At 54.2% G+C, this 24,639-nt stretch overlaps 1 protein-coding gene and 1 long non-coding RNA gene across 6 annotated transcripts in view; one reads left to right on the forward strand and one right to left on the reverse strand.

The window, feature by feature from the left end:
• Tp73 (tumor protein p73) overlaps positions 1-24,639 on the forward strand; it is an 80,848-nt gene that overhangs the window by 34,883 nt on the left and 21,326 nt on the right. For 2 of the 3 annotated variants that reach the window (XM_076933626.1, XM_034502673.2), the window contains exons 3-4: positions 127-247; positions 21,498-21,740. In XM_076933626.1, the coding sequence (XP_076789741.1) occupies positions 127-247; positions 21,498-21,740 (364 nt within the window). Of the gene's footprint in view, positions 1-126; positions 248-7,316; positions 7,562-21,497; positions 21,741-24,639 lie in introns of those variants that run through there. The other variant, XM_034502675.2, reaches the window with a different exon arrangement.
• On the reverse strand, positions 18,030-21,763 carry LOC143442262 (uncharacterized). Of its 3 annotated transcripts, XR_013110290.1 has the most exons (5): positions 21,626-21,763; positions 21,225-21,331; positions 21,072-21,130; positions 18,240-18,604; positions 18,030-18,058 (listed from the first exon to the last, which is right to left on the reverse strand). It is a non-coding gene; the product is annotated as an uncharacterized LOC143442262 (long non-coding RNA). The 3 variants fall into 3 exon arrangements; XR_013110289.1 differs by lacking the exon at positions 21,072-21,130; XR_013110288.1 differs by having other exon boundaries at positions 18,240-21,130.

Here is a 24,639-nt window from a genome sequence, read left to right on the forward strand (position 1 = left end):
GAAGGCCAAGGACATATGATTTATCTCCTGGGACACGGCTACCAGGAGCCATGGGGTTCTGAGCCTGGGGAGCACAGGGGATTCTAGAGCAGATGCTAACATCCTGTGTCCTCCCCACATACACAGGGAGCCAGACAGCACCTACTTTGACCTTCCCCAGTCCAGCCAAGGGAATAGCGAGGCATCGGGCAGCGAGGAATCCAGCATGGATGTCTTCCAGCTACAAGGCATGACCTCCTCAGTCATGGTGAGTAGGTCTCTGCTAGACTGGACGTTGTTAATAAATGTGGGTTGGCTTTTCTTAGGTAGAACGAGGAAGCAGGGCTTTGTGTCGCCTACCTTGAGTCAGAAGGAAATATATAATGAGCTCATGTTGCTGTCAACTCCTAGGAAGACTGGATTCACACATGATTGGACCCATTGGTAGGAGGAGCTTCAGACATAGCTGGACCCGGGTGTTTCTCCTCTTTCACCTGCTTCTCTTCTGGTTTTTTTCCTGGGGTACCTTGGTTCTTAGGCAGCCTTGGCCCTCAGAGAGTAGCAAGTTGGGGTCAACCAACATCTTGAGGCCCTGTGGAGAGGGAACCCCTCTTTTTCCTTTGCCCAGAAAAACTGCTTCGTGTTTGTTGGTCTGAACATGCTTGTTGCTATGTACCACTGAGCTGTCCCTCTCTTTCTGATTGGGCCATTTCCTTATATCTACCTTAGGATCCAGTCAGGATGGAGGGCACTGAGGCAGGCTCCTTACATTAGAAGAAGATGTGACCAGTGGGGAAGTGGTTCCATTCCCCATCTTGTGGCCTCTTTTCTGGGACCAAGAGGGGTGTCAAGCAGCCAGCCTTTGGAACTTGGCTCCTATTGGGAGGGCCTCTTGGGAAGAAGGAAAGGCACCGTAGCTGTGAGGTTCTGTTCCTGCCTCACTCTCTGGCTGCCAATGCTGGGCCCTGGTGGTGCCAGGAGCTGGTGCATGCAACGAGCATGTGAAGACCTCTGCTCCTGAGGAAGCTCCTCAAGGCCTTGTGCCTTCAGCATCTTCCCCTACTGGACCACCAAGGTGCTGGGATCCCACAGGCAAGAGGGCTGGGGAAGTGTCAGGCGGGGACTTGTCGGAGGAACCCTGCAAGCATATTAAGAAAGAGCAAAGCCCAGACCAAGTTGGCACATGTCAGCTGCAGAGGCACCAGATAGCTGAGCGTGTCTCCTGTGCAGCCTTCCTCCCACTAGTGCCTGATGGGCCGTGTGCTAGAGGGCCAGGGACTCTGGAGACCAGCAAAGTGTGAGGCTAACCCCTCCCTTGTCAGGGGAAGTCTGGCCATCTTGGGCATCAGTGAACAAGAGGCCCATGGGCCTCCAGTTGCAAGTGCGAGTGTATGACAAGGCTGAAGAGGCAGGAGGCACTTTCTTCCTCCCCTCTCTCTGTAGGGGTGGAAGTTGGACAGAGCCCACTGATCCCCCATGGGACTGGGCAAGACTTCTATAGTGGCAATCCCAAGGGGCAGGGAGCTATCAGGTGTCATCCTGGTGATGTCCACTTCTCTGAGCTCTATCCGTCCAGCCCTGATCTCTGCCAGTTCAGGAGCCTGTCTCAGAATAGCAGCTCACTCTCATTCAACCCCTGTGAGTGTCCATTTTACAGGCAAGGAAACAGGCAGATGCTGTGGAAGGAGAGCCTGAGGTTTTGGCAAGAGAATGGCCCTGCAGCATGGTGAGGGTTGTCCCCCATCCTGCCTGCTACTTCTTAGAGTCATGATTCTGACACCTACCATCTAGGATATGTGTGTCCTCCAATCTAGAGGGACAGGAATGGCTACCAGGCTCCAGGGAGGGAGGGCCTTTCACATAGTCTCTAAAGGTGCCTGCCTCAGGATGCTGCCTCCCTCTAGGCTAAGCTACCCAGCCTATGCCTGAGAGGGCAGAGTGCTCAAAGACCCCACTGTGACTAAAGGGAGAAGCAGGGAACAGTCCCAGGCCCCTGAGGCTAGGGATGTGGTACCCACCCTGGCCCCAAAGATGCCCAAGGTAAACATGTTGGCGGGTGCTCCAGAGCGCTCACCTGCTGGGGCATGCTGCTCCCAGGAGGGGTAACAAGGGCGGGGCTCAACACCTCCGCAAACAAGGGGCTGCTTTCTCAGGTAGCAACATGCCTTGCAGTAAAGCCATGGATGAAAATTCCTGGGTGCACAGCTCAGCTCCTAGAAGTGGGAATTCCCTGGACCCAGGACTTCCTGGCCACCCTTCTGCAGGGCTCAGCTGACCCTCATGCCCAGTTCTTTCAAGAGATAGCTGCTGGCCCAACAGCTTCCTTAGTGTTCAGATCTCCCAGCAGCTCTGATAGCAAAAACAAGACTCAGAGATGTGACTGCTCAGGCCATATAGCTGCAATGCTCCAGAGCTCATCGGGACTGCAGGGCCTGCGGGGGCCTGCAGGGGACTGGAGGGGCTGCAGGGGCTGCAGGAAGCTGGGGGTGGGCGGTTAAGGGAATGCAGGGAGCACTAGACATTGCATACCGTGAAGTGAGGTAGTTGAAGTTGGATCTCATAAATGACATGCTTGATTATGGCTTATCAGGATGACCGAGGAAAGGGGCATCCTGGCACTTCAGGGAGCATGCTCCCAGAGCAAGGTGAGGTGGCCAGTGAGGAAGCACCTAGCTATCCTCTTTGGGTCCAGAGGTGGAGGCTGCTATGGAAATGACAATTTGGGGTACAGATGTGTGGGAGTGGTTTGGGGGCCTACAGTGTCCATTGTCATTTTAGGGTACAGTTCTTAGGAAGCAATGGTCCAGGCACAGACTACAGAGTACATACTGGTCTGGGGAAGCTACAGACAGGGTAGCCTGCCGAGGCCCAAGTTCAGCTCCTCTGCTATGTCCAATGTCTGAAGTCTAGGAGCTGAGCCTGGTGCCTCACACTTGGGGGCTCCGAAGTCTGATGGACATCAGAGTGGGGAGCTGTGGAGCACTCTCAGAGGGAGGACTTGGTGAGCACCCTCACAGGGAGCAGGGCATGCCATGGATTCACACGGGGAATCCTGTCTGCAGCGGCTTCTAAAATGCTGGGTGGTTTTAAGAGTGTGCCTGAGCATGTATGGTTTAGAGTTTTAGGGGGTATGAGAGGCACAGAGAGGAAAGGGTTCTAAGAGGGCTGAGGTACCTGGGACCGCTCAACACTGTGACTAGGTAGAAGCTCCCAAATGCTACCCCATCCCGAGAACTCTAGCCCAGTCCCTGACTGGGTCAAGGACAAGAAATACTACCCAGGCATGTTCTCAGCTCAATGAGCAGTTCTGGTGTCTGGGGCTCTCAGGACTCCCAGCAACCCCACTTCCTGTGTCCTCAGGTACCCTCCTTTGCCCCCACAGAACCTTACTCAGTGCTGACTGGTGTCCAGTTGTTCCTATGTGCTGGACAACCCCACCCAAATACCAGGGTAGTCCAGCAAAGGTGGCATGGCTTAAGCCAACACGATCCCTGAACAAGTGGGGCATCTGCTCTCTTCGATGGTTCCTTCTGTGTCTGAGGGACCTCTAGTGGGAGATTGCTTCCTGTCATATGGAAGGTCTTGAGCAGGCCTACCAGCTGTAGTGAACCCTCAGCACTCCATGATGCCCCCCCCCACCTTAATGGCTGGCAGAAACTGGTGCAATCAGTGAGGTCAAGTTCCCACATGCTCCTGAGTTTCCATGTCGTCGCTTGTGAAGTTCAGGTAAAGGAAGGGGCTAGAATGGAGAGGACCCTGGGAGGGGTGCAGCCTCCTGAGTACCCAGCTCCTCTGCCTGGCCTCGTGCCGAGGGGTGGGCCAGGCCTTGACATCTGACCACTCCTGTGTCTCATTGGAGAAGAGTGTGTTGTACAATTAAAGCAAACGGGGTGGGCAGGGGCAGCTGAGCCCCTAGTGGGTCTGGGGAGATCCCTAGGTGTGGTGAGGGAAGCCCTTGTGGCCTTAGCTTCCTGTGACCATGGAGGCGATGTAGCATAGTCTAGAAGGTTGTGATAGGAAAGGACAAAACTGAAAGTCTCTAAAGCCAGATGTCCTGGGTTTGTAGCCCATCCTGGCCTTCTAAGCTGGGAAGATCTCAGAATCCTTTAGTCTTCTGGATCTGAGTGGCCCCATCTGTAAGATGGGGAGCCATGCAGGCTAGAAGTCTGTAGGTGCTGTTTCCCCCACAGGGAGTGATGGTTAGTGCAAGGGGGAGCGTCTATGTTTCCCACACTGTTGGAGACCCTGGACAGTCTGCCATGCAGGGACACTGGACTCTAGAACTGGTTTTGCCCCTCGGCCATTTTGGCTTCTGCCATTTTTGCTCCGGGAAACATCCTTCCGTTCTGGCTGTCCTGGAAGATTCCTGGTGCTTTACAGAAATGGAGACTAGGTGCGGTGGCACATGCCTAATCACAGCCCCTGGGTGGCAGACGGAGGGGGATCTAAAATTCGAAGCCAGCCTGATCTACACAGAGAAAGCCTGTCTCAAAAGTGAAATGATTCCCCCTGCCCAGCAAGAAGAGAACTCAGAGACGCCTCTCCCAGGAGCTGTGTAGGGTGAGCTGAGGGGCCTGTGCCAAAGGCTAGGGATCCTCACAGGGTGCTCAGCAAGGTTGAGAATTTCTGGATGCTGTCACATGTCAGGGGACAGGGCCCGGATCAATGAGGCCCTACCACACCGTCTTGGACGATCATTGCAAACACCAACTGTGTGCTCAATCCCAGTTCTCACCCTCAGTCCTTTCGCTCTGCTTCCCTGGTTTTCCATGGACCACCTGAAGGTGGACACCAAGGGCCAGAGGCCGGTCCAGCTCTTAGCAGAAATAAAAAAGAGCTGCTGTTCGACAGAGGAAAGGGGAGAGAGAGGCAGGTGCCCTGGGAGGGGCTGGCAGGGTCACTGCCCTTTCCCGCCTCTATACATCCTCCTCCAGGCCTGCACCTCCCCTGTAGGTGCCCCCTTCCCGCTGTTTCTGGCGCCTTTCTCTGGCAACAGCTGTTAGGAGCAGATGGGCCACAGGGGGTTGGGGTGGGGCAGCAGCTGGCTGGGCAGAGGTGCTGCTCTCCCTGTGGCCTGCAGGGGGCGGAGCTGGGGACTCAAGGAAGCCTTGCTGGCTTTGAGGAAAGGGGAGTCTCCTGCCCGAGAGAAGGACACATGAGCCCTATGTGTGCGTCGTTGTGGGAAGGTAGGCCAGGAAGGTTAGAGCTCGGCAGTGAGAATTTACACCTAGGGAAAGGCAGGGCAAATGGGGACAGAGACTGGGTTCTGTGTGACCCACTTGGGGATCCCCAGCTCACCCACCACTTCCACCCTTACCTTGGCAGGCTTTGGCAGTAAGAGGGTTGTAGGTTTATAGTACTGAGCTCAGCCAACCCCCGGCTCCAGAGCCTCGCCGAGAACCCATTCCTCTCCCCAACTCCGGGGTCCAGGGGAAGAGGCACGAAGTCACCAGCAGAGACAGTACGTGGTGTGTTTGCTCCTGAGCCAACACGCCTACTCTTGTGTTGTAGAGAGAACAGCAGGGGGGCCTGCAGACCTGTGCTCCCACCTCAGATGTGAGCCATCTACAGGAGCCGTCAGCAAGGCGGGGCCTCCAGTGTGACACCCAGAGAAGCAGGTGCTGAGGACCCTGGCACTACCTGGGGGCACCGACACTGGTGGCAGACATGCAGACCATCTAAGAGAAAGCAGGAGCCAGGCCGGGGCTGCGGCAGAGAGGAGAACTCAGTGCTGGACACCCCTTTCCCTAGTCAGACTGTCTCTCAGGGCTGACAGGCTCTCAGGCCAGGTGCCTTCTCTGGTAGTGAGGCCTGAGTTCTTGCTGCGTTCAGTCCTGTTCTCATTTCCAGCCCCAGTTCTTCCCTTTACTTTCTTTTTGGGGTATTTGTAAGACCAACGTGGCAGTTTATTGATGAGGACCCAGAGCAGCTGAAAGGAATAGTTACTCAAACCCCATCTGGAAACTGAAGGCCATCTCTTCAGATCTCTCTGGAGCAGCCTGGCCACACCTATCAGAGCAGGAGTCTGTGAATTTGTCCCTCAGTCCCATAGAGGAAGGCCGCAGCTGACCCCTGGTCTATCTATTGTAGATAAACCCCTGAGTGGTGTTTCCCCAAAGATTGCTCCCCCCAAAATTAGACTAGAAACTGGCTTTATTGTTCATAGCTAACTAATGAGCAGCAGACACCTGTGCAGCCCCAGCCGTGACCATGCCTCTCAGACCAGCGTAGGGTTCAGTACAGAGTAGTCCATCTTTGCTGCCTCGGTGGATCCCAGAGCTTTAAGCAGGAGCTACAGCCACTGCCACGGGCCTCAGACCAAGCCCAGCTACTGCCAGCTCTCTGGAGAGGTAGAAGAAAGCTGGCTTGGAACTTGGCAAGAAAGGGTTAAGCAGAGGACTCTGTCTTCACGCCATCTCTGCATCTTCTTGGACATCTTTAGACTCTAGATGTGTGTGTGTATGTGGGGGGGGGGGGTTCAAGCTGTTCTTCTAGGAGGCCTGGAAATTCGGTGCCAATGCCTCTTTTCATGGGACACACATCTGTCCTGGACCACTATGATGACTTCATGGGTGAACCAGACCTGAAACCCAGATGCCCCCAGACAAAGTACAATGGTACCAGCTCTACAGCCCCCACTAGGCAGATGCTGATATAGAGCCCCTGGCTGTGCAAAGTCCACCATGGCTGTGGTGCCTTCTCAGGTCGTCCTTCAGGAACTCTCTGTGGTGGAGTGGCCCTGTTTTTCTCTGCTTCCTGGGCTTAGCTAGAGCCAGGACAGAATGCTGTCTGTAAGACAGTGTTATGGGTTCTATGGCTTCAACCAGCACTTTGGGCCTTGACAGTACTTGGCCATGTTCTCGGCTCTCCACAGGTCCCCCGGCACAAGCATGCTGGTGTGTCTTTCCTCTATTTAGACCTTGGGGTGGTCCCTATAGGTCCACGATTCCCTGGGAGGAGGCAGGTTCTCTCGCCTGGGTCACCAAGGCTGACGGCACCATCTCTTCCTTCAGGGCGACCAAACCCTGACTGCAAAGGTCTCCAGGACCAGGGTTGACTGCTCATGCTTTAGAGTGGAGGCTGTTTGTAGGTGACTGCCACAGCCCCCAGAGCCTTCACTGGGTGGCGGCTTAGAAGGGTCCGGGTGGGAGTGTATGAGCTCCAAGCCAACCACTGACCCTGCATCCCCACCTGCTCCCCCTGCTCAGCCTCCTTGGTGCGGTCCAACACGTCTCCGGGCAAGCTGAGGCCTGCCCTGCAGTGATGAATAGTCATGAGGAATAAAGGGGTGGGCCTCGGTTTGTTGTTGGATGCAGCCAGTTGACAGAAATAAGGGAGATGGGCAGGGTGGGAATGCCAACTCTCAGCCCGCACGCTCCTGAGCATCCTTGGCTCCTGCACTCCTAGCCACGGAGCCTCAACCCCAGAGTCCACCCTACCGGGAAGCCACCAGTCTACCCCTAACCCACCTAGCCACCCAGACCCATGCCTCGTCCCGCGGCACACAAGCTCCTCAGAGTGTGCAGACCCCCACGAGCCTACCATGCTTTACGTCGGTGACCCCACGAGACACCTTGCCACGGTAGGTGTAACGTGCCTGGTATAGGATCTGCTTAGAGCCCTGATGCCATCCATCTGGGGGCTTGGCAGGATCTGCCACGGTTGGGGTTCAGAGAGACGTTCTCTTGACTGCCAGATGGGTGACCAGAGGCACTGGATAGGCTGGAGAGTGGGCAGGTTCTGGTGCTGTTCATCCTTGGGGTAGCTCTTGAGGACCAGCAGCTACAGGCTGGGCAGGAAGTGGGATGTGAGACGGATGGGAGGCTTGGCTGGCATCTGGTCAGGGTGGGAGAGCTGCTGACCCCTGTCCCTGGGCTGGGTACTTCTGAAATGACGGTTGGGGCTGGTAGCTCTGGCCGTATTCAGGATCCCTGAGCTTCTGCCCTAGGAGCTCTGCAAAGGGATCACGTTCGCTCTGGGCTTTGATGTGAAGCTGCCCCACCCTGCCAAGAGCATCCTCACCTGGGAATTTGTTCACTTGACAGCACAGACGGGGTGTTTCTCGTAGCCACGGGCTCTCCTCGGTGTGGGTGTGAACTCCAAGGCAGAGACAGGCAGCCGGCTGGACCCAAGGCTCTCTGTTCCTCCTCTCTAGCAGGTACAGGCAACCTGGCAGAGAGCAGAAGGACAGAGGATGGAAGGAGCCACAGCCTGTGCTTGCCCTGAGCCCAAGGGACTTGGGCTCATTTCTAGACTTGCCAGGTCCCTGGGGTCAGGTAGATACCAGGCTGCTAGCTGAGCAGCCTTCATTGACCAGTTAAAATGGGGAAAAGGATCACATGAGGTCACCTGAGTAGATAGACTTTGTGATCCGGGCCGCTCCGGACAGCCCCTCTTGAGGAAGCTGAATTAACATCAGAATCAGAATACAAACAGCATCAGGGCGACCTGCAGCTCCTGGGTACAGCTGCTGCATACAAGGCTATTTCCCTTTTAGGAGAGTAGCAGTCATCAGCACTTGTACTGCATAGAAACCATTTGATGGCAGAGGGCTGTGTGTGTGTGTGTGTGTGTGTGTGTGTGTGTGCATGTGGGATATGTATGTGCATGTGGTATGTGTGTGCACATGTGGTGTGTGTGCTTGTACATGTGGTCTGTGTGTGCATGTGGTGCATGTGGTGTGTGTGTATGTGGTATGTGTGTGTATGTGTGTGCATGTGTGTGTGCATGTGGTGTGTGTGATATGTGTATGTGTATGTGATATGGTGTGTGTGTGTGTGCACATGGTATATGTGTGTATGCTTGTGGTATAGAGTGGTGTAGTGCGTGTGTGCATGTGGTGTGTATTTGTGTGTGTGTTTGTGGATGTGTGTGGTGTGTGTGTGTGTGTTTCTGTGTGTGTAAATGTAGGCTAGAGGTAAACTTTGGGTATCACTCCGCGGGCGCTGTCCTTGTATTTTGCGTCTCTCACCTGCACCTGGGGTATGCTGTGTGTTGGGTACACTAGACTGGGCTGTCTGTCTGTCCATATCTGCCTCCCAACACTAGAATTACAAGCACACATAGCCATGTCTGGCCTGTTGCAGGGGTCCTTTTGATCAAATGCAGGTCCTTATTCTTTTGTGGCATGCATGTTACTGACCGAGCCATCTCCCCAGCCCTGTTGTTTCTTCTTAGAGCTCGGGCTCTGTGACTTTCTCCTTGACTGTTTCAGCACAGCACCATGTGCTTCCTATGCATTCGGCCCAGTGTATCAGGGCAGCTCGGGATTTGTGGGGGCTCCAGGCTTCTTCCTCTGGGGGCTGGGCTGAACCATCATCCTAACTGGGTGGGTGACTCGGACTCCTCATTTCTTTGTGAGAGGATCATGTAGGAGAGAGTAACCCTTCACTCAATGTTAAATCCAATGTGGACCAAGCCCTCACCCGTGTGTCCCTCCCCACCATCTGCCTCTGTTGTTGCCCTGCAACTTGCAGCAGCCACTTGGGAGCCCACGGGCAAGAGCTGTCCTTGGAGACTGGACTGATTTTCAGGATACCACCTTATCCCTGGATGGATTTTCTCATAAGTATATCGCATCTTGGTTGGGGGCCTCAGTGCATAGTTTTAGGCTTTATCTCTGGTGCCCACTAGCTATGGCTTTGGGGGAGTGAGGCCATGGGCGAGACAGTTTCCTTCTCTGTAATCAGGGTAGTAGTAACTAACTCTCGTGCCTGCTCAGGCCACAGAGATGGGCTGTGAGGTCGCATGGCCTCCGGCCATGACTATGCTAGCCCTTTACATGTCAGTGGAGGTACAGAAGAGCTGTCCAAGAGAAGTGGGTGTGTATTCTTCCTCCTGTGACCCCACCTCCCACCTTCCCTTCTCTGAGGACTAAAGAGTCTTTGGCCAAGTGATGACCTACAGCTAGAATCCAGCCCTGAATGCAATGTGGGATTGGCTCGGTCCTCCTGCACACAGTGAGCCCATTTACAGAGCTGGAAGGAGTTGAGGCCACAGGAGCTGGGCCTGCTATGATAGGATGAGATGTATGGGGAGGTTGCTGCTGGCACTGTCTCCTGACCCCAGAATCTTAGCTTCTTCATCAGCTTCCAGTTCCCCTGCATGTATACAACACACACACACACACACAAAGAAAGAGGGGGGAAGGAGAGAGAGAGAGAGAGAGAGAGAGAGAGAGAGAGAGAGAAAGAACGAGAGCCTCCCAGGATATAGTAAGGCAAGTGTGGGTGCCCTGGTTCTTCAGTGTCTTCTGTGTGGACTGGGGCCCAGCTCTCTCTATCTGTAGAACCAGCATCATGGTTGCAAGACTGGTAAACCTGGTTGTCCTCTATCCCTTGACCCACAGCTCAACATTACACACACATACACACACTTACACACAGTCACACACGTGCACACACATACACACACTTACACACACTCTCTCTCACACACACACATGCACACACAAGCACATAGCACGGCACATATCAGTGTACAGCGGTGCATGAATGCCTCATACCCTTGTGTGAGGCAGCATAGAAGTGCTTGTACAACCCAGATCTGGAGTCCACTTTGTCTGGAGCAGGCTTCCCAGTGCTCCTGCCGGAAGGAAGCATGGTTTCTGGATGGGAGGAGCCCAAGGGGGTAGCCCAAGGTAGGAAAAGATAGCCAGTGTAACTGTAGGGCAGAGGGGTGGAGCTGGCCTAGGTTCTAGAAAAAGCCTGGTGCAGTGCTGGGAACTGACCACATGGGGGCAGGGCCGAGACTGGGAGAAGGGATGTGGTCCAGGTGAGGGCCACTAGAACCCAGGGAAGGTGGGGGTGGGGGTGGGGGAAGGAGCTGCTGGTGATTCTGCACTGCACTTGCTGACTGGCTGGAGGTCAGGAAAGGAGTGTGTACCGGTGACCTCAAAGGCTTTCTGCTGTGATGGGGAATTACCGCGGGGGGCCGAGAAGTGAGATTGGGCACTGCAGCTGTGCAGTGTTTGGGGCCCTCAGCGGTGAGCATCCGCTGGAGACAGAGTGTGGAGCTCATGAAGCAATCAATAAAAGAAGGAGAGATCTAACCGTCTGATGGTTAGGACAGCGCATCTGTGGAGATGGTCAGATGTGAGACAGGATTTGGAGGGACCTTGAGGACCAAGACAGGGTTAGAGGACAAGGCCACAGTTGCCTTAGAAGGCCTGTGGTCGTGATCAGAAAGGCTGTAGGGTTCTTCTGTGTGGGAGGTAGGCAAAGAGCCTGAGCATGTGGGTGGGCGTGGCCAGACGGGCATGCAGGGGTGGGAGGCAGGTGGGCAGGGTGGTGTGGTGGACAGGGACACAGGTGGGAGTGGCCAGACGGGCATGCAGGGGTGGGAGGCAGGTGGGCAGGGTGGTGTGGTGGACAGGGACACGGGTGGGAGTGGCCAGACGTGCATGCAGGGGTGGGAGGCAGGTGGGCAGGGTGGTGTGGTGAACAGGGACACGGGTGGGAGTGGCCAGACATGCATGCAGGGGTGGGAGGCAGGTGGGCATGGTGGTGTGATGGACAGGTGCATGAGTGGCAGTGGCCAGAGCCAAGCGCCTCAAAGCTGCCTACTCAGTGCTCAGTTGTGCACAGATCCACTGTCAACTGTCCTCCACCACCAAACGAGGGGACCGTACACAGCCTATAACCCTCTTTGGTGAACCCAGAAGTTATATTCTCTCACTTCTTCTGCTGTGTCCACCCATGCACTTGCTCTGGCCAGGGTCCTTCCTCTGTCACCCAACCTAGGACCACACCAAATCCCACAAGAGCTACAGATTAGAAACCATAACATCCTTTACCTTTCCCAGAGCCCCGTCCTTCCTTGCTTCTGCCTCTTTAATGGGCAGTGTTCTCTTCCTTACTTCCTGAAGACCCCGAGCTGGAATGCTGGTTAGCTGGATAGTTCATGACTATAGTCGGAGGGGAAAGCTCAGAAGAAGCCTCTGCCAAGAGGTGCCAGGAGCCAAACTGAGCCAGCTAATACCTGGATATGTGGCAGCCTCTGTCCTCACCTTTCACGGCCCATCCCCCAGCTTATATTGGGGTGCCTTCTCCATGGGGTCCCAAGATAACGTCACAGCCTCGCTATGAGTCGCCGCGGGTGACAGGGTGACACGCGTGGGCCCACGTCACTCTGACTGAACATCTTATTCGTCACGATATAATTTCTCGGTTTAGCTGTTTGTTCTTTGTTTCACGCTGACCTAATATCTAGGAAAAGCCTGGGAGGTCCCCACTGACTGTCCCATGAATGGGACAGATGGACAGAAAGGCAGTAGGGGAATGCATGGGCACCAATGCTGGGCTTCAGACTACAAGAATGTGCCAGGGAGAGGTGCTGGCATAGCCATAACCCCCTTCCATCCTCTCAGACAGACACCTCGCCTCTGCTGTCGGGGTACACTCTGCGATTTAAAAATTCCTGTGAATCACTGCAGCTTGTAGATGGTGCCAAAGAGATGGGGGAGCGGCCTAGAGACCCCCCCTGGAAGGCTATGCTCTGTGATGCCCCATTTCAGGCTATGCTGGTGAGGGGTGGCCTGGGCTATACAGTGGGTCTTGCAGACACATGCCTGGCAGCCCAGTGGAGCTTCTGGGGGCATGTTTCCCGGGGTTTGATGTGTGGAAAGTTCCACATGGCCCTGGCATGGGACCGGGCAAGGCCCTGCCTCAGCGGGCAGAAGGAGGGTGCTGTGCGCATACCTCTAGGGAGTCAGCCGTCCCCCCCATGCACAAGTTGTGTCTTGTTGACATTTCCACCCGTTTAATCATAGGCTCGGGGAGACTGTGGGAAACACCATCAGGATGGAGGTCTCCAGCTAGCACACAGGCAGGAGAGATGGCTGTCTCCACAGGGCCAGGGGGCTGTCAGTCACTAACCCCAGGGAAGCTGAACTCAGGCTCAGACATGCCTACGGGTGAAGACGGGGTTCCAGAAGCTTTCTTACCCTTAGAAGAATCCACACAGCTTCGTCTGTGTGTTTTGGAAGCAAGAGGACCCTGACTCCCCATCCCTCAGTGCTGGCCTCAGAGCTAAATGAGTGACATTTGTCACAGGGTGGAGGAAGGAGGCTCTGGATGAGCCATTCCTGCAGAGCACGGAGACTCCCTGGAAACAGATGTGGTCACAAGGCCATGTCACCCATACCTGTGCTGGACTGGTGAATGCCTCTTGACCCCTACCCAGAATTACTGCCCTAGTAAAGGAGTGATAAAAGCCATGGGGCAGCAAAGCACGTGCCCAGGGGCTGGGCCTTGAATCGAGGAAGTGACGTTGGGGCATAAAGGACTAGATGCTGCCCAGTGGAGCCTGAGAGGCCACAGCATATGATGACGCTCTGCCAGCTAGCTCTTTGCTCCGTTCCAACCCCAGCTGCTTCTGCAAGAAAGCCAGGGTGAGCCATGATTGCCCTGTCATCCACAGGAAGGGGACTTGCCGAGGCCAGGAAGATTTTCAGAAAGAGGGGAGGAAAGGAAAGGGAGGAGAGAGGAAAGGAGGAAGAAGAGGGAGGGAGGGGGAGGAGAGGAAGAAAGGAGAAAGGGAGGGAGGAAAGAAGAGATGACAGGAAGGAAGATGAGGGAGGAAGTGATGGAAAGAAAGCAGGAAGAGAGGGAGGAAGAGTGTAAGGGAAGGGAGGAAGCAGCAGCCTAGGCAAGGCCCTCTCCCACTGAGGTCACTGGACTTGGGTGTGGTTGTGCTACAGACTCCCCAGTTGTCCTGTGAGGTCTATGAAACCATGTTCCCTCTGTGCACATCAGGAAGGTGGGAACTCTGACCTTAAGGCTGCTGGAGTGGCCCCCTGCTATGTACTTGGGACCCTAGCATCATCCCTGTGAGCCTGGCTGAGGAGAATTGGCTGGACCAGGAAGGCTGTCAGAGCAGCTGTGGGCTCAGCATGGCGCCAGCACACAGAAGTTCTCCTTCTGACAGGGCATGCTGAATCCAGGGTATGGAGATGCTGGGTGGCCTCTGCCTGCCAGGCGGAGGAGCCCCTGACTGATGGCTGTGAATCAGGGACTGATCGGTCACTGTGGAGAGTGGACTTCAGTTCTGATTGGCTGGGGAGATCTGGAGGCTTCCGTGTGGCTTCTTGGAAGCACAACAGTGGTGGAGCCAAGGGTCTGTGTCTCTCTGAGAGGGCAGTGCCCGGTTAGTATCCAACATGCTTGAGGCCCTGTGTGCTACCATGAACTGTTCTCATTTCTCTGTGTGCACTGAATTCTGAGTCCTCATCAGCATCACCCTGCATCACCTCAATGTAAACTGAGGCAGGGGAGTCACGGGAAGGGTTCTGTGTGAAGCAGGTGGGGGAGACAGGCGGTAACACGAATAAGTTGGAAGTGAAGCCCAGAGCACTGGGGCGGCTTCAGAAGGTAGGGTGCTTCAGCAGGCTGATCTCCTACTGTGGAAATGCAGTGTGGTCAGCCTGCACCCCTGGGCCTTCCCGTTTAAGTGTGACAGCTGACACGTTTGACAGGCAGGCTTTTCCATCACTGTTTTTATTAGAGGAATAACCACCTCTCTAGAGAATTGGATATAACATGCCCTTTGTTGCTAAGCACCGGATGTGGCCGGCCAGTCCACCTCTATGGTCCATGTTGGTGTTCTGGGCTACGGCAAAGGCCGCCTCGGTTGCTGAAGTCAGAAAGGAGTCAGAGAGGGAGAAGCCCGCTCCCCACCTTTAAAGGGATGTTCATTTTCCGTCTGCGTATAAGAACAGATCGATGAGATTGTTTATGGGTTGGAAACAGTTAAAATGTGAGATGAGAATTGTTGGGGTAAAAATCACAGCATCCAACTTGTACATGTGAGGGCAGGAAGGCAAGAGCTTCCTTGTCTGGTCAGGAAGGGTGGTGGAGAGGAGAGGATGGAGGGGAGAAGCCCTGACCTCACTCCGGCATTGGAGAGCCTGTCTGACTATGATTAGGTCTGTGTGGGTATTTCAGGGTCTGTTTCACTCCGACATGAGTTTCTGGGCATCCACTTCTACACCATGTGTTAGTACAACAGGTACACATACAAGAGTGAGACCCCGACTGCTGTCCCTCCTGTCCCCGGCTTTGTGGCCCTGCTCAGCTGCCTCAGAAGTTCAGCCTTTGGAGACAGCATTGCTCCTTGTGGGCAGACGGCCTCTGTCCCTTCCTCACTGAGCCTTGAGTTAGTGGGCTGGTGCTGATGCGTCAGTACAAGGTGACAGAACTCCTGGATTCTGGCGTCCTGGTGATTGAAGCAGGGTTGTTCCTTCTGAAGAACAGCCATGGGGTTTCTCGCTTCCAGACCCTCACCCCCCACAACCATGCTACAAGCTATGTATGGGTTTCATTCCCACTATGCAGAAGAGAAAACAGAGGCCCAGGGATGTGGAACCATATGCCATTCCTCTCCTGCTCCCACTACCTGCCTCCCTGCCAGGACACAGGGCTCACCCTGGATTCATCTATCAACCTAGCTTAGCAGAGAGAGAATGCTGGAGGGTTGGACCAGCATCGTCCATGTCTCTCGACGCTCAGGGTGGACGAGAAACTCAGCTGCCTTCCAGCAGGAGCTTGGGGCGCTAAAGGGCCCGTTATGGGTGTTCTATGCTCCATGAGCCTCTGATACAGGGCGAGGTCACCAGCCTGCTGTCACCCCAGGCCATGAAGAGACCAAGGGAGACAAGGTGTGAGTACTGAAGTCTGAGTCTAAGGAAAGAGTAGAGGCATCAGTGGCTGTTTCCAGCAGAGGTGCCTGGTAGGCTCCCAGCCGAGCTATCTGTAGAGATCAAGAAGTGGCCCCAGAGACTAAGGGAATAAGAGAGCCTGGCCTTCTCTGTAGAAGGTGGGACCCCATCTGCCTGAGCCCAGGACAGGTCTTACCCTCAAGTGCCTTGGGGTTTGCCGGATGATCCCAGGTCCTCTGGACAAAGTCTCGTGAGCAATACAGAGATCTGGTGATGGGGTTGTGTTCTCAAACCCTTGTCCTCATCAGAACTATTGTCCCACGCCCTGATGTTGGCATTTCCCAGGAAGGCTGGTCCAGCGGTAGCCTGGACACTGGAGGAAAGGCCACCCTCTGGCTCCATGACTCCCTCATTCCTCAGGGCCTCTTCAGGCCACGCCCAGACACTTCACTTGCAAGTGTGTGCCGCCGTAGGCCGGGCATGCCCTAATTAGCCCACTATCTTGGAGTTCTCATTGAAAGCAAAACAAACCAAAAAAAGTTTGGGTTTGCCCAGGTTCCTCCCTGAGGCCAAGTGGGTCTTGTCTGGATTTCCTGGGGGCCTCCGGGTCTGGGGGGACCCCTGGGCTTCTGTGTAGACCTGCTTAGGTCTCTCTGACACGGCTCCTCATTTCAACAGCATGACCAGAAGTAGAAGTGGGGAGCCGGGCTGAGCCCTGCCAACTAGCAATGAGGAAATGGTTTTCTTCCTGTGAACCTCAGAAAACCCTGTGAAGAAGGAACGTCTTCTATACGCTCCAGTCAGTGGGGTCTTTGCTATCTTTGGGAGGCATGGTAGACACCAAGACCAGACCGTGAGCAAGTGCTTGGAGATGTCTCTGGGAATGTAAGAAAAAAGCAAGCACAGGAGAGCCAGCATTCACTACACAAGGGGACAAACTGCTCTACTGGGCAGCTCAGTGCCCCCCCCTTGGAGGTCTTTAGATGCCTGCTTTTCTGAGGGCCTCAGGTTCGCCATGCCAGCCAGGTTCTGCACCCCGGTGTTGAGGTTGGCCTGCCTTCTTGAAGCGCCTGGTCCCTCCTGCATAAGCTCCTACAGATGCTATCGCTGTTCCTTTTGGTTCAATGACTAAGTCCTTGGCACCCACCTCCAATCATTGAAGAATGCAGACAAGTTAAAATATGAACCTTGCTGCCGTGGGCCTGCACCGTGCTTCTGAGCAAGCGAGGCAGGGCTCCATGCCTATCAGGGATGATGGGGATTGGGCATGGAGGGACTGCTGCTGCCTCCTGCAGATGTCATGACTTCTTTCAAAGCCCTTTGCTGGGAAGACAATGAACCCAGGGTTGCAGGAAGGAGGTGGCCCTGCAGCTCCATCCTGAATCTGAAACAATGTAACCTGGTTCGGGGATCCCTGGAAGACAAGAAACATGAGATAGAGCCATGGCGCTTCTATCCTCATTCCTAGACAGCTGCACCAGAGAGAGCCTCGGCCTTCCTGACCATCGCTTAGATGTGAAGCCATCCATCATCAGACTTACCACATTGTTGTACATTCACTCATTCATTCATTTTTCATTCATTCATTGATTTGTTCACTTATTCATTCATTCATTCACTCCCTCATTCGTGTGTTCACTCTTCCATTCATTCATTCATTTGCTCATTCACTCACTCATTCATTCGTTTGTTCACTCCTTCATTCACTCACTCATTCACTCCCTCTTCATTCATTTGTTCACTCTTCCATTCATTCATTCACTCCCTCATTCACTCCTTTGTTCACTCCTTCATTCACTTCCTCATTCATTCCTTTGTTCACTTTGTTCTGAAAGAAAACGCGTTGAGTAACCACTCTGAACCGGGATCATGTAGTCCAGGTCAGCACCACTCAGGGAACGCAGTGGGTGGGATCCTGTGTCTACAGAGTTATCTGTCTGTCTGTGGGATTGCCTGAGTCTGCTAAATCCTTTGTATCTTCAGGATCCCTGTGTCTGTGGGGACCCGTCTCTGTAGGTTCTGCGTCTTCAAATTCTAATGAGTAGGAATCCAAAAACATTTGGGAAAAAAATGCATTTATACTAAACATGTACAGACACGATTCCCTTCATCCCTTAAGCAGTGTGTTCTAATGGCTGCATGGCATCTGCAGTGGGTTAGGTTTTCTGCGCCGGCTCAGGGATGTGTTGCGGGCTCGGAATAAATGCTATGCCATTGTCTATAAAGGGCTTTATTTAAGGTGTCTGTGAGGTTCCTGGGCCTGGTCTCTTGTGAACGCCGAGGGGCACGTGTAGAAGGGGAACAATGGATGGAATTCTGAACGTCAGTAGCTGCTTTCACACGGTGAAAAGAGGGTCAGAGCTGTGGGTCAGTAGAGGAGTGTTTGCCTGGTGTGTGTGTGAATTCTGGGTTCAATCCCCAGGTCTGGAAAACAAAACAAGAAAGAAACCGGTGAGCGCAATCAATAGTTTACTCCTGCATCGTAGGGTCGTCGCAGTGTGCGTAGATCCTTGTGATTGGGATTCTCTTCTCTACACGCTCATACCCTTTGTAGCCAAACCCTGTAGTCCAACCTTCAGGACTGTGTGTTTCCTCACAGACTCACAGCTCAGTCGGGGCGTAGGAGCGATGCCTTCCAGAGGAGATCATCATGACAGGTCAAAGCCAACAGCGTGCAGGTGCTCCAGCTGCGGTAGCAGGGGCTAGCCCTTGAGCTCAGCAGTGACTGTGGCAAGACCAAGGTGGAGGCTTCCACTAGGAGGTTGGGCTGTGGGAGGATTCTGAGAATGGAGGTGCTTGAGTGGGGGGCTGTGCTGGGCCAACTGAAGTTCTGCCTCTATGTCACTCAAATGCTCACATCAGCAGGAATCCAAGTGCTCAAGAGGCATCAGCAGGAGGATGAAGAGGGAGTTCAGGATCAGCTTCCTGTATGACGAGCTCCAGGCTAGCCTGGGCTACATGAGACCACGTCTTGAAAATTAAAATAATAAAACAAGCAAGTAAATAATGAAATGTACTGCCCAGCAGTTTTTGTCTGAACAACTGTATGTAAGCATTGCTTCTAGAACGTTCAACCTCACCAGAGAGGAATCCTGAGTCGCTCCATTCTTGATGTAAAGCTTAGCAACCTTGTGCCTCCTCCCTGGCTGGCTTCTGCCTCTCTGTCTTCACCAGTTCTGAGTGTTTGCCTATGACTATATGAAGTCACACTGTGTGTCTGCTCAGAACAAGGTTCTGAATTTCACCCACACTGTTGCTGTTATCACAACCCCGTGGCCAGTGGTCTTTCTAACTTGTTTGCTTACTTCTCTGGGGTAGGAGTAGGCAGATGAGGCAGATATCCTGTGGCACAGGAAGTTGGGAAGGTGTGGGAAGGACTAGGGGGAGGACTCAGGGGTCGGACTCTGTCCTGCAGACCCAGCCCCTCTGTGGGGGGATATTTTATACTAGAGAAACTTTGGTCCCCTTGACAAGGCTATCCACCCAAGTAAAGTAGAGCCTTGCATATTGGAGAGAAGGTGAGTCTGAGCTGCCCCAGAGCTGGAGCCTCCAAGGAAATCTCTGCCTAATTTTCAGAGACCCAGAGTGCAAAGGTCACAGTAGTGGCAGGAGCCAGAACTTGGGGTTAGAGAGATGGCTCAGTGGTTAAGTGCACTTACTGCCCTTACAGAGAACACAGGTTTGGTTCTTGGCACCCACACAGCAGCTCAGAACCACCTATAACTCCAGGTAATCTGATACCCTCTCTGTAACTGAACTTGGAGGTCACACCCTGTGTCCTGCACCAGGTTTGACCACCCATACTTAGTAAGCTAAATGCTGCATTAGGAAGTGGGACAGAGAGCCACTCAGGCTTGGCTTCAGGGTCCAAAGGGACAAAGGAACTTAAGTAGACGACCAAGAAGTTGTTCATCTAACACCGAGTCAAGGTGTGGGGCAGGCAGCCCACTGGTGACACGTCTCAGTGGGGACAAGTCGTCAGAACTATGTGACGTCTCTTTCTGAGAGACGAACTTCCCTCTAGGGACCTTGTCCTTCTCCAAGTATGAGATTCTTGGAGGGAAACTCCCATTTCTTTAGGGCCCGTTGTTTTAAATTCGGATAGTCAGACTCAAGTTTAGATTATCTTCATTTCTGCCAATCCTCTTGCATCTTTCTGTGCGGCTTCTGCACAGGTTTAAAAAAGAAACTAGGGCTGGAGAGATGGCTCAGAGATTAAGAGCACTGGCTGCTCTTCCAGAGGTCCTGAGTTCAATTCCCAGCAACCACATTGGGGTTCATAACCATCTGTAATGGGATCTGGCGCCCTCTTCTGGCCTGTTGGCGTACATGCAGGAAGAACGTTGCTTTTAAAACAAACAAATCAACAAACCAACAAACTAGACTGTACTTGTCCTTTTCCTGTTCAGCTTCCACTGTCTCCTGAACTGCTCTTCCTCCTGCCGGGCGGTCCTTAGTAGGACCCTTCCTTCTGTATCAGCTTCCTTGACTCTGACCTGACCCCAAAATTCCTGTCAAGGATTCACAGTGGGCCACTGGGGCTTGTCTTCTCTGGCTACTTCCTGCAACCATCCTGGGCTGAGGCACAGGAAGGGCCAAGCACAAGATCCCCATGAGAAGAGAGACCCGTGGTGTGGAGCAGTGTCCAGCCCAGGCCTTGGGTCTTGGCCTCCCTTGTTGTCTGTGAACACTTCTTGTTCTGGGACCTAGAGGAGGCAGGCTGGTGGGCAGAGAGATATGTGCTGAGGTTCTGAGGCTTCTCTGAAGAGGGGGAAAGGGTTGTGATCACACTCCCTCCCCATCTATCTATCTAGTCTCTGATTGCTGGTCAATTAGAGCTGCTCATTCCCGCCTCACACCCGTGGGCCCCTCCACTGTGATGTGGGAACAAAGACAATGCCCACCTCAGTCCTGCAGGGGTCCATCTGAGCTTTTGGGAAGGTGCGACGTTGGCACAGAGAGGATTGATTGAGCATTAACAGTTAGGGACCTTTTCTGGCCAGTGCCAGCCATTGGGTATGTGGACTGGGTAGTCCTCTCATTGATAATTTGTTGAAATACCCAAGTCAGGAAGGTGAGACCTCCTTAAAGCTCCTAGGGCAGACTGACCTGTCTTTGGATCCCAAGGATGGAGAAAGAGGGTTCACAAAGCTCAGGTTCATTGAATATACAATTTGGGGGGGAGGGCCGGGCTGCCTGGGCTAGCCTGAGAACCAGCAGGGATACTTGGAGGAGCTGCCAGCCCTGGAGAACTGAGGAAGTCTTTACAATGGAGATAAAGCCAACAGCTTAAACAAATTCCATTGGAGGTGGTCACTGGGGTCTCTGGGGACTGAGTAGCCTCAGTGGGGTCCATCACTTAGAGGGCTGTATCTAGGAATCACATCTGGCCTTCCAGGGCTCCCATGCTCCAAAACCTGGTGTACCCCCACCTCACCCTTGCAGCCAGGATTCAGGCTCTCAGGTCACTATAAGCACTCCAGCCTCTGGGCTGACCTGGGAACACAGTGGAGCCCACAGGGGTCTTGGTCTGGGAACTTTCCCATCCAAACAGCCCCCTTCCAGGTAGGTGTGCAAAGCCCCAATTCACCTTGCTGGCAGCTGGGTGGATCCCCAGAAGCCCTGGCACCCGGGAGGCGGACGGAGAGGGGCAGGCAGGAGAGGTGAATATGCGTTTATCCCAACACAAGTAGTGGCCTGTTGGGGTGGGGTGGGGGCCCCAGGAAATATTTGGGATGACTTGGAGCCGGCTGGCCCTTTAAGGCTCCTGTAACAAGACACCTCCCCAATGGGACAGAAGCTGTAGCTGGGGCTTCCACCTTAGCCCTTGTTTCTCCCCTCCCTCCTCCCCCTTCCTTGCCAGGCCCAGTTCAATTTGCTCAGCAGCGCCATGGACCAGATGGGCAGCCGCGCGGCCCCGGCCAGCCCCTACACCCCGGAGCACGCCGCCAGCGCACCAACCCACTCGCCCTACGCGCAACCCAGTTCCACCTTTGACACCATGTCTCCAGCGCCTGTCATCCCTTCCAACACCGACTACCCTGGCCCCCACCACTTCGAGGTCACCTTCCAGCAGTCGAGCACAGCCAAATCGGCCACCTGGACAGTGAGTAGCCGTGTTGCCAGTGAAGGGAGGGCAGCAGGGCAGAGCACCACGGTCCCAGCACTGAGGTCTGACTGAGCACACAGGCTGTCCACACGGGGTTTCCACCTGGCCAGAGCCAGGAGGAGCATCGAGCAGGAGGCGGGTCCTGGGGCTGGGCAGTGTGGGTGTGGCCACCCCTCGGACTTGTGGCCAGAGTCAACCAGGCTCCCACTGGGTCCGGAGAGGTCGGGAGTGTTGGCGCCAGTGAGATCCACAGGGCAGGGAGTGTGGCCGGTTTTCTGTGCTCAGTGCCTTGAAATTGGTCTGGTCCTGCACCTCTGCTGGAAGCATTAGGAGCCCACAGGGTCCCTCATAGTGTGGCCGTTTGCTGGTTGTGGATTTAGGCTCTACCTTCATATCTCTCTGTGCATTGGCTTGGGACCTGATCTCCAGGTGCTGAGGGCTCTGGTCCTTTCCCTGGTGCCTCTAGGAACAGCTTGGCCTGTGGTTGGGATTCGCTGATGTTGACAAAGCCCCACCTTTACATTTGCTGAGAGTTGGGCAGGCAGGTAATGCCTTGACTTGCCCAAGATGGAGTCTGTGCCCATTGCACAGTCAGGGAAGCTGAGGTATGAGAAGGGAAAGCAGCTTGCTCAAGTGAGTAGATGCTGGGCTGGGGACACATGGCCATGGGCGTTCTTACCCATTGAGTATCCTAGCTCTCTGTGGAGGATGGGGCTGCAGGAGGAGCAGACTGAGACTTCAGGACACTGGTCTGGACACACAGGGCAATGGGTAGGAAGGGAAGTCCCAGGGCTTTCCGGGTTGCCAGCTAAGGCTAGGGACAGGGGACCCTGAACCTGGGATAGTAGGAGGTGCACTGAGGGATACTGAGTCATCCATCCATTCTCTCCCGGGAGCAGCTTGGAGATGCAGCAGTCCATTGCAGCGGAAGCTCTGTCTCACTCCCCTTCTGAACAGGAGTCCCCCCCCCCCGCCCCCCCGTCCTCCCGAGGCACTTCTGTAAAAACTAAGCCCCACAGTTGTGGCCCTCACATTCTCTTTGGAGATGAAGAGCTGGACAGAGCCAGACCCTGTAGGTGGACACTGATGATTGGTCGAGCAGGACTGGCTCTGGTCTCAGGCCTTGACCTCCTAGAGTTTCTTTTGACAGGAATGGTATATATAGTGCACAGCTTAGTCCTGTCCTGGGCAGTGGAGGAAGCCATCCGTCACGGCCTCCTGAGGCTGGCCTGTGTGTAGAACTACCTGCTGAAGGCCTCCTCTTTTTACTACCTGTAGTTTTGGGGATTGAAGGGCACCTCGACTCTTCCTCCACCCAAACTGAGTGACCTGGGGTCAGGCTAGGAAGCCCGGGAGACACATGGGTATCTCAGTTGCAGGGGGCTCTCTATGCTGCTCTTCTATTTCCCTAACCCTGTCTTAGAGTGAAGCGGGGCCCCGTCTATCATAAATGTCTAGTGGTGTCTGGATGAAGTCCCACAGATTCTGGAAATGATTCTGTGTGTGGAGTCGCCCCCTCCCCTTGCCTGAGGATGTTGATGGGGCCGGTCTTTGCCATGCCTGTGGGTTCAGGCGCCTCAGATGGTCAGGGCTGGTCTTTGACAGGGGCAGACAGTCTACTGGATTCTTCCTCCCATTTGGGTCCTCTGCAACCCCCTCTGAAGTGTTCGGTATCAAGTATCCTATGAGGGTCTGTCTTCTGCTGCCCTGCTCTAACTGTCCCCAGGGGATACTCTGCTCAGGCTGGCCAGACATACCAGAGATCAGGGAAGACTTAGCCTTCCAACCCAACCTTCACCCGGTGCCAGGACAGCAGAGCTGAGCTGTCAGGCAGGAAGATGCTATTGCCTGCTCCCTCCCGGCCCTGTCACACAGGGGCAGAGGTGGGACCAACATTGATAATGAGATTTTTGGCACCTTGGCGATCTGGGAGCAGACACCCAAGGGTTTTTCTCGATGCCGAGAGAAGGGACTGGCAGCAGCTGCTCTCAGCTCTGGGGGGTCCAACTGTGTGGGTGCTGCCCAGACTTGCCACAGAGGCCCCTGCCACGCCACTGGCTGGTAACTGATAGATAATTCATATTTTTCTCAAGTACAATTCCATATTGACTGCTGCCCCCATTCCTCTCAGATTGGCAAAAAACACCCTCACCGGCCTCCAAGTGACCACAGCTGTTAATGGGGCCTTTGGGCTCGCCGTTGCTGAACCACGGTGGGACTCTCTGACCCCGGAGAGCGTCCCATCTGCTTGTCCTGACCAGCTTCTCTTAGCCTAAAATCTGCTGGTGCAATGAGAGGCCTGGGCCCTTAGAGTGTGACCCTGCATGTATGAACTTATACATGTATACACATGCACAAAGCCTCGTATACCTGGACACTTAGGTACACAGGTGTGTGTAGTGCATGCATGTATATACTTATGAGCACAGAAGGGTGTAAACACGAACATGCTTGGGGACCTATATTCATGGATACATAGATGCACCCACATACCGGTAAACATGCCGGCATGTGTGCACATGCCAACAGATATGGATGAGCATGCGAGCATACATGCCAGTCTCCCTGGTCGCTGCCAAGGGTTCTGACAGTTCCTTTCCTCAGAAAGGCTAAGAGGCCAGTGGACTGGCCAGAAGAGGGCTTTATGTCTGGGCATGAAACTGCGGAGAGCTGGTCTCAGGAGTCCCTCAGCAGAGGAGGAGATGGGACAAGGTTCTTTACATATTCAAACAGCAAGATGAGACGGGTTATTCTGCTGTCTAGTGGCAGCTCAGCCCCTTCACGTTGGTTTTACCTTGCTGAGAGAGATGGCCGTTTTCAATACTGGAGACACCGAGAGACAGAATTCTGTGATTTGTCTGTAGAACCCCCAGGGCAGGATGTGACATAGACAATC

The sequence above is a fragment of the Arvicanthis niloticus genome, chromosome 5 (assembly GCF_011762505.2).
Source record: "Arvicanthis niloticus isolate mArvNil1 chromosome 5, mArvNil1.pat.X, whole genome shotgun sequence".
Lineage (NCBI taxonomy): Eukaryota > Metazoa > Chordata > Mammalia > Rodentia > Muridae > Arvicanthis > Arvicanthis niloticus.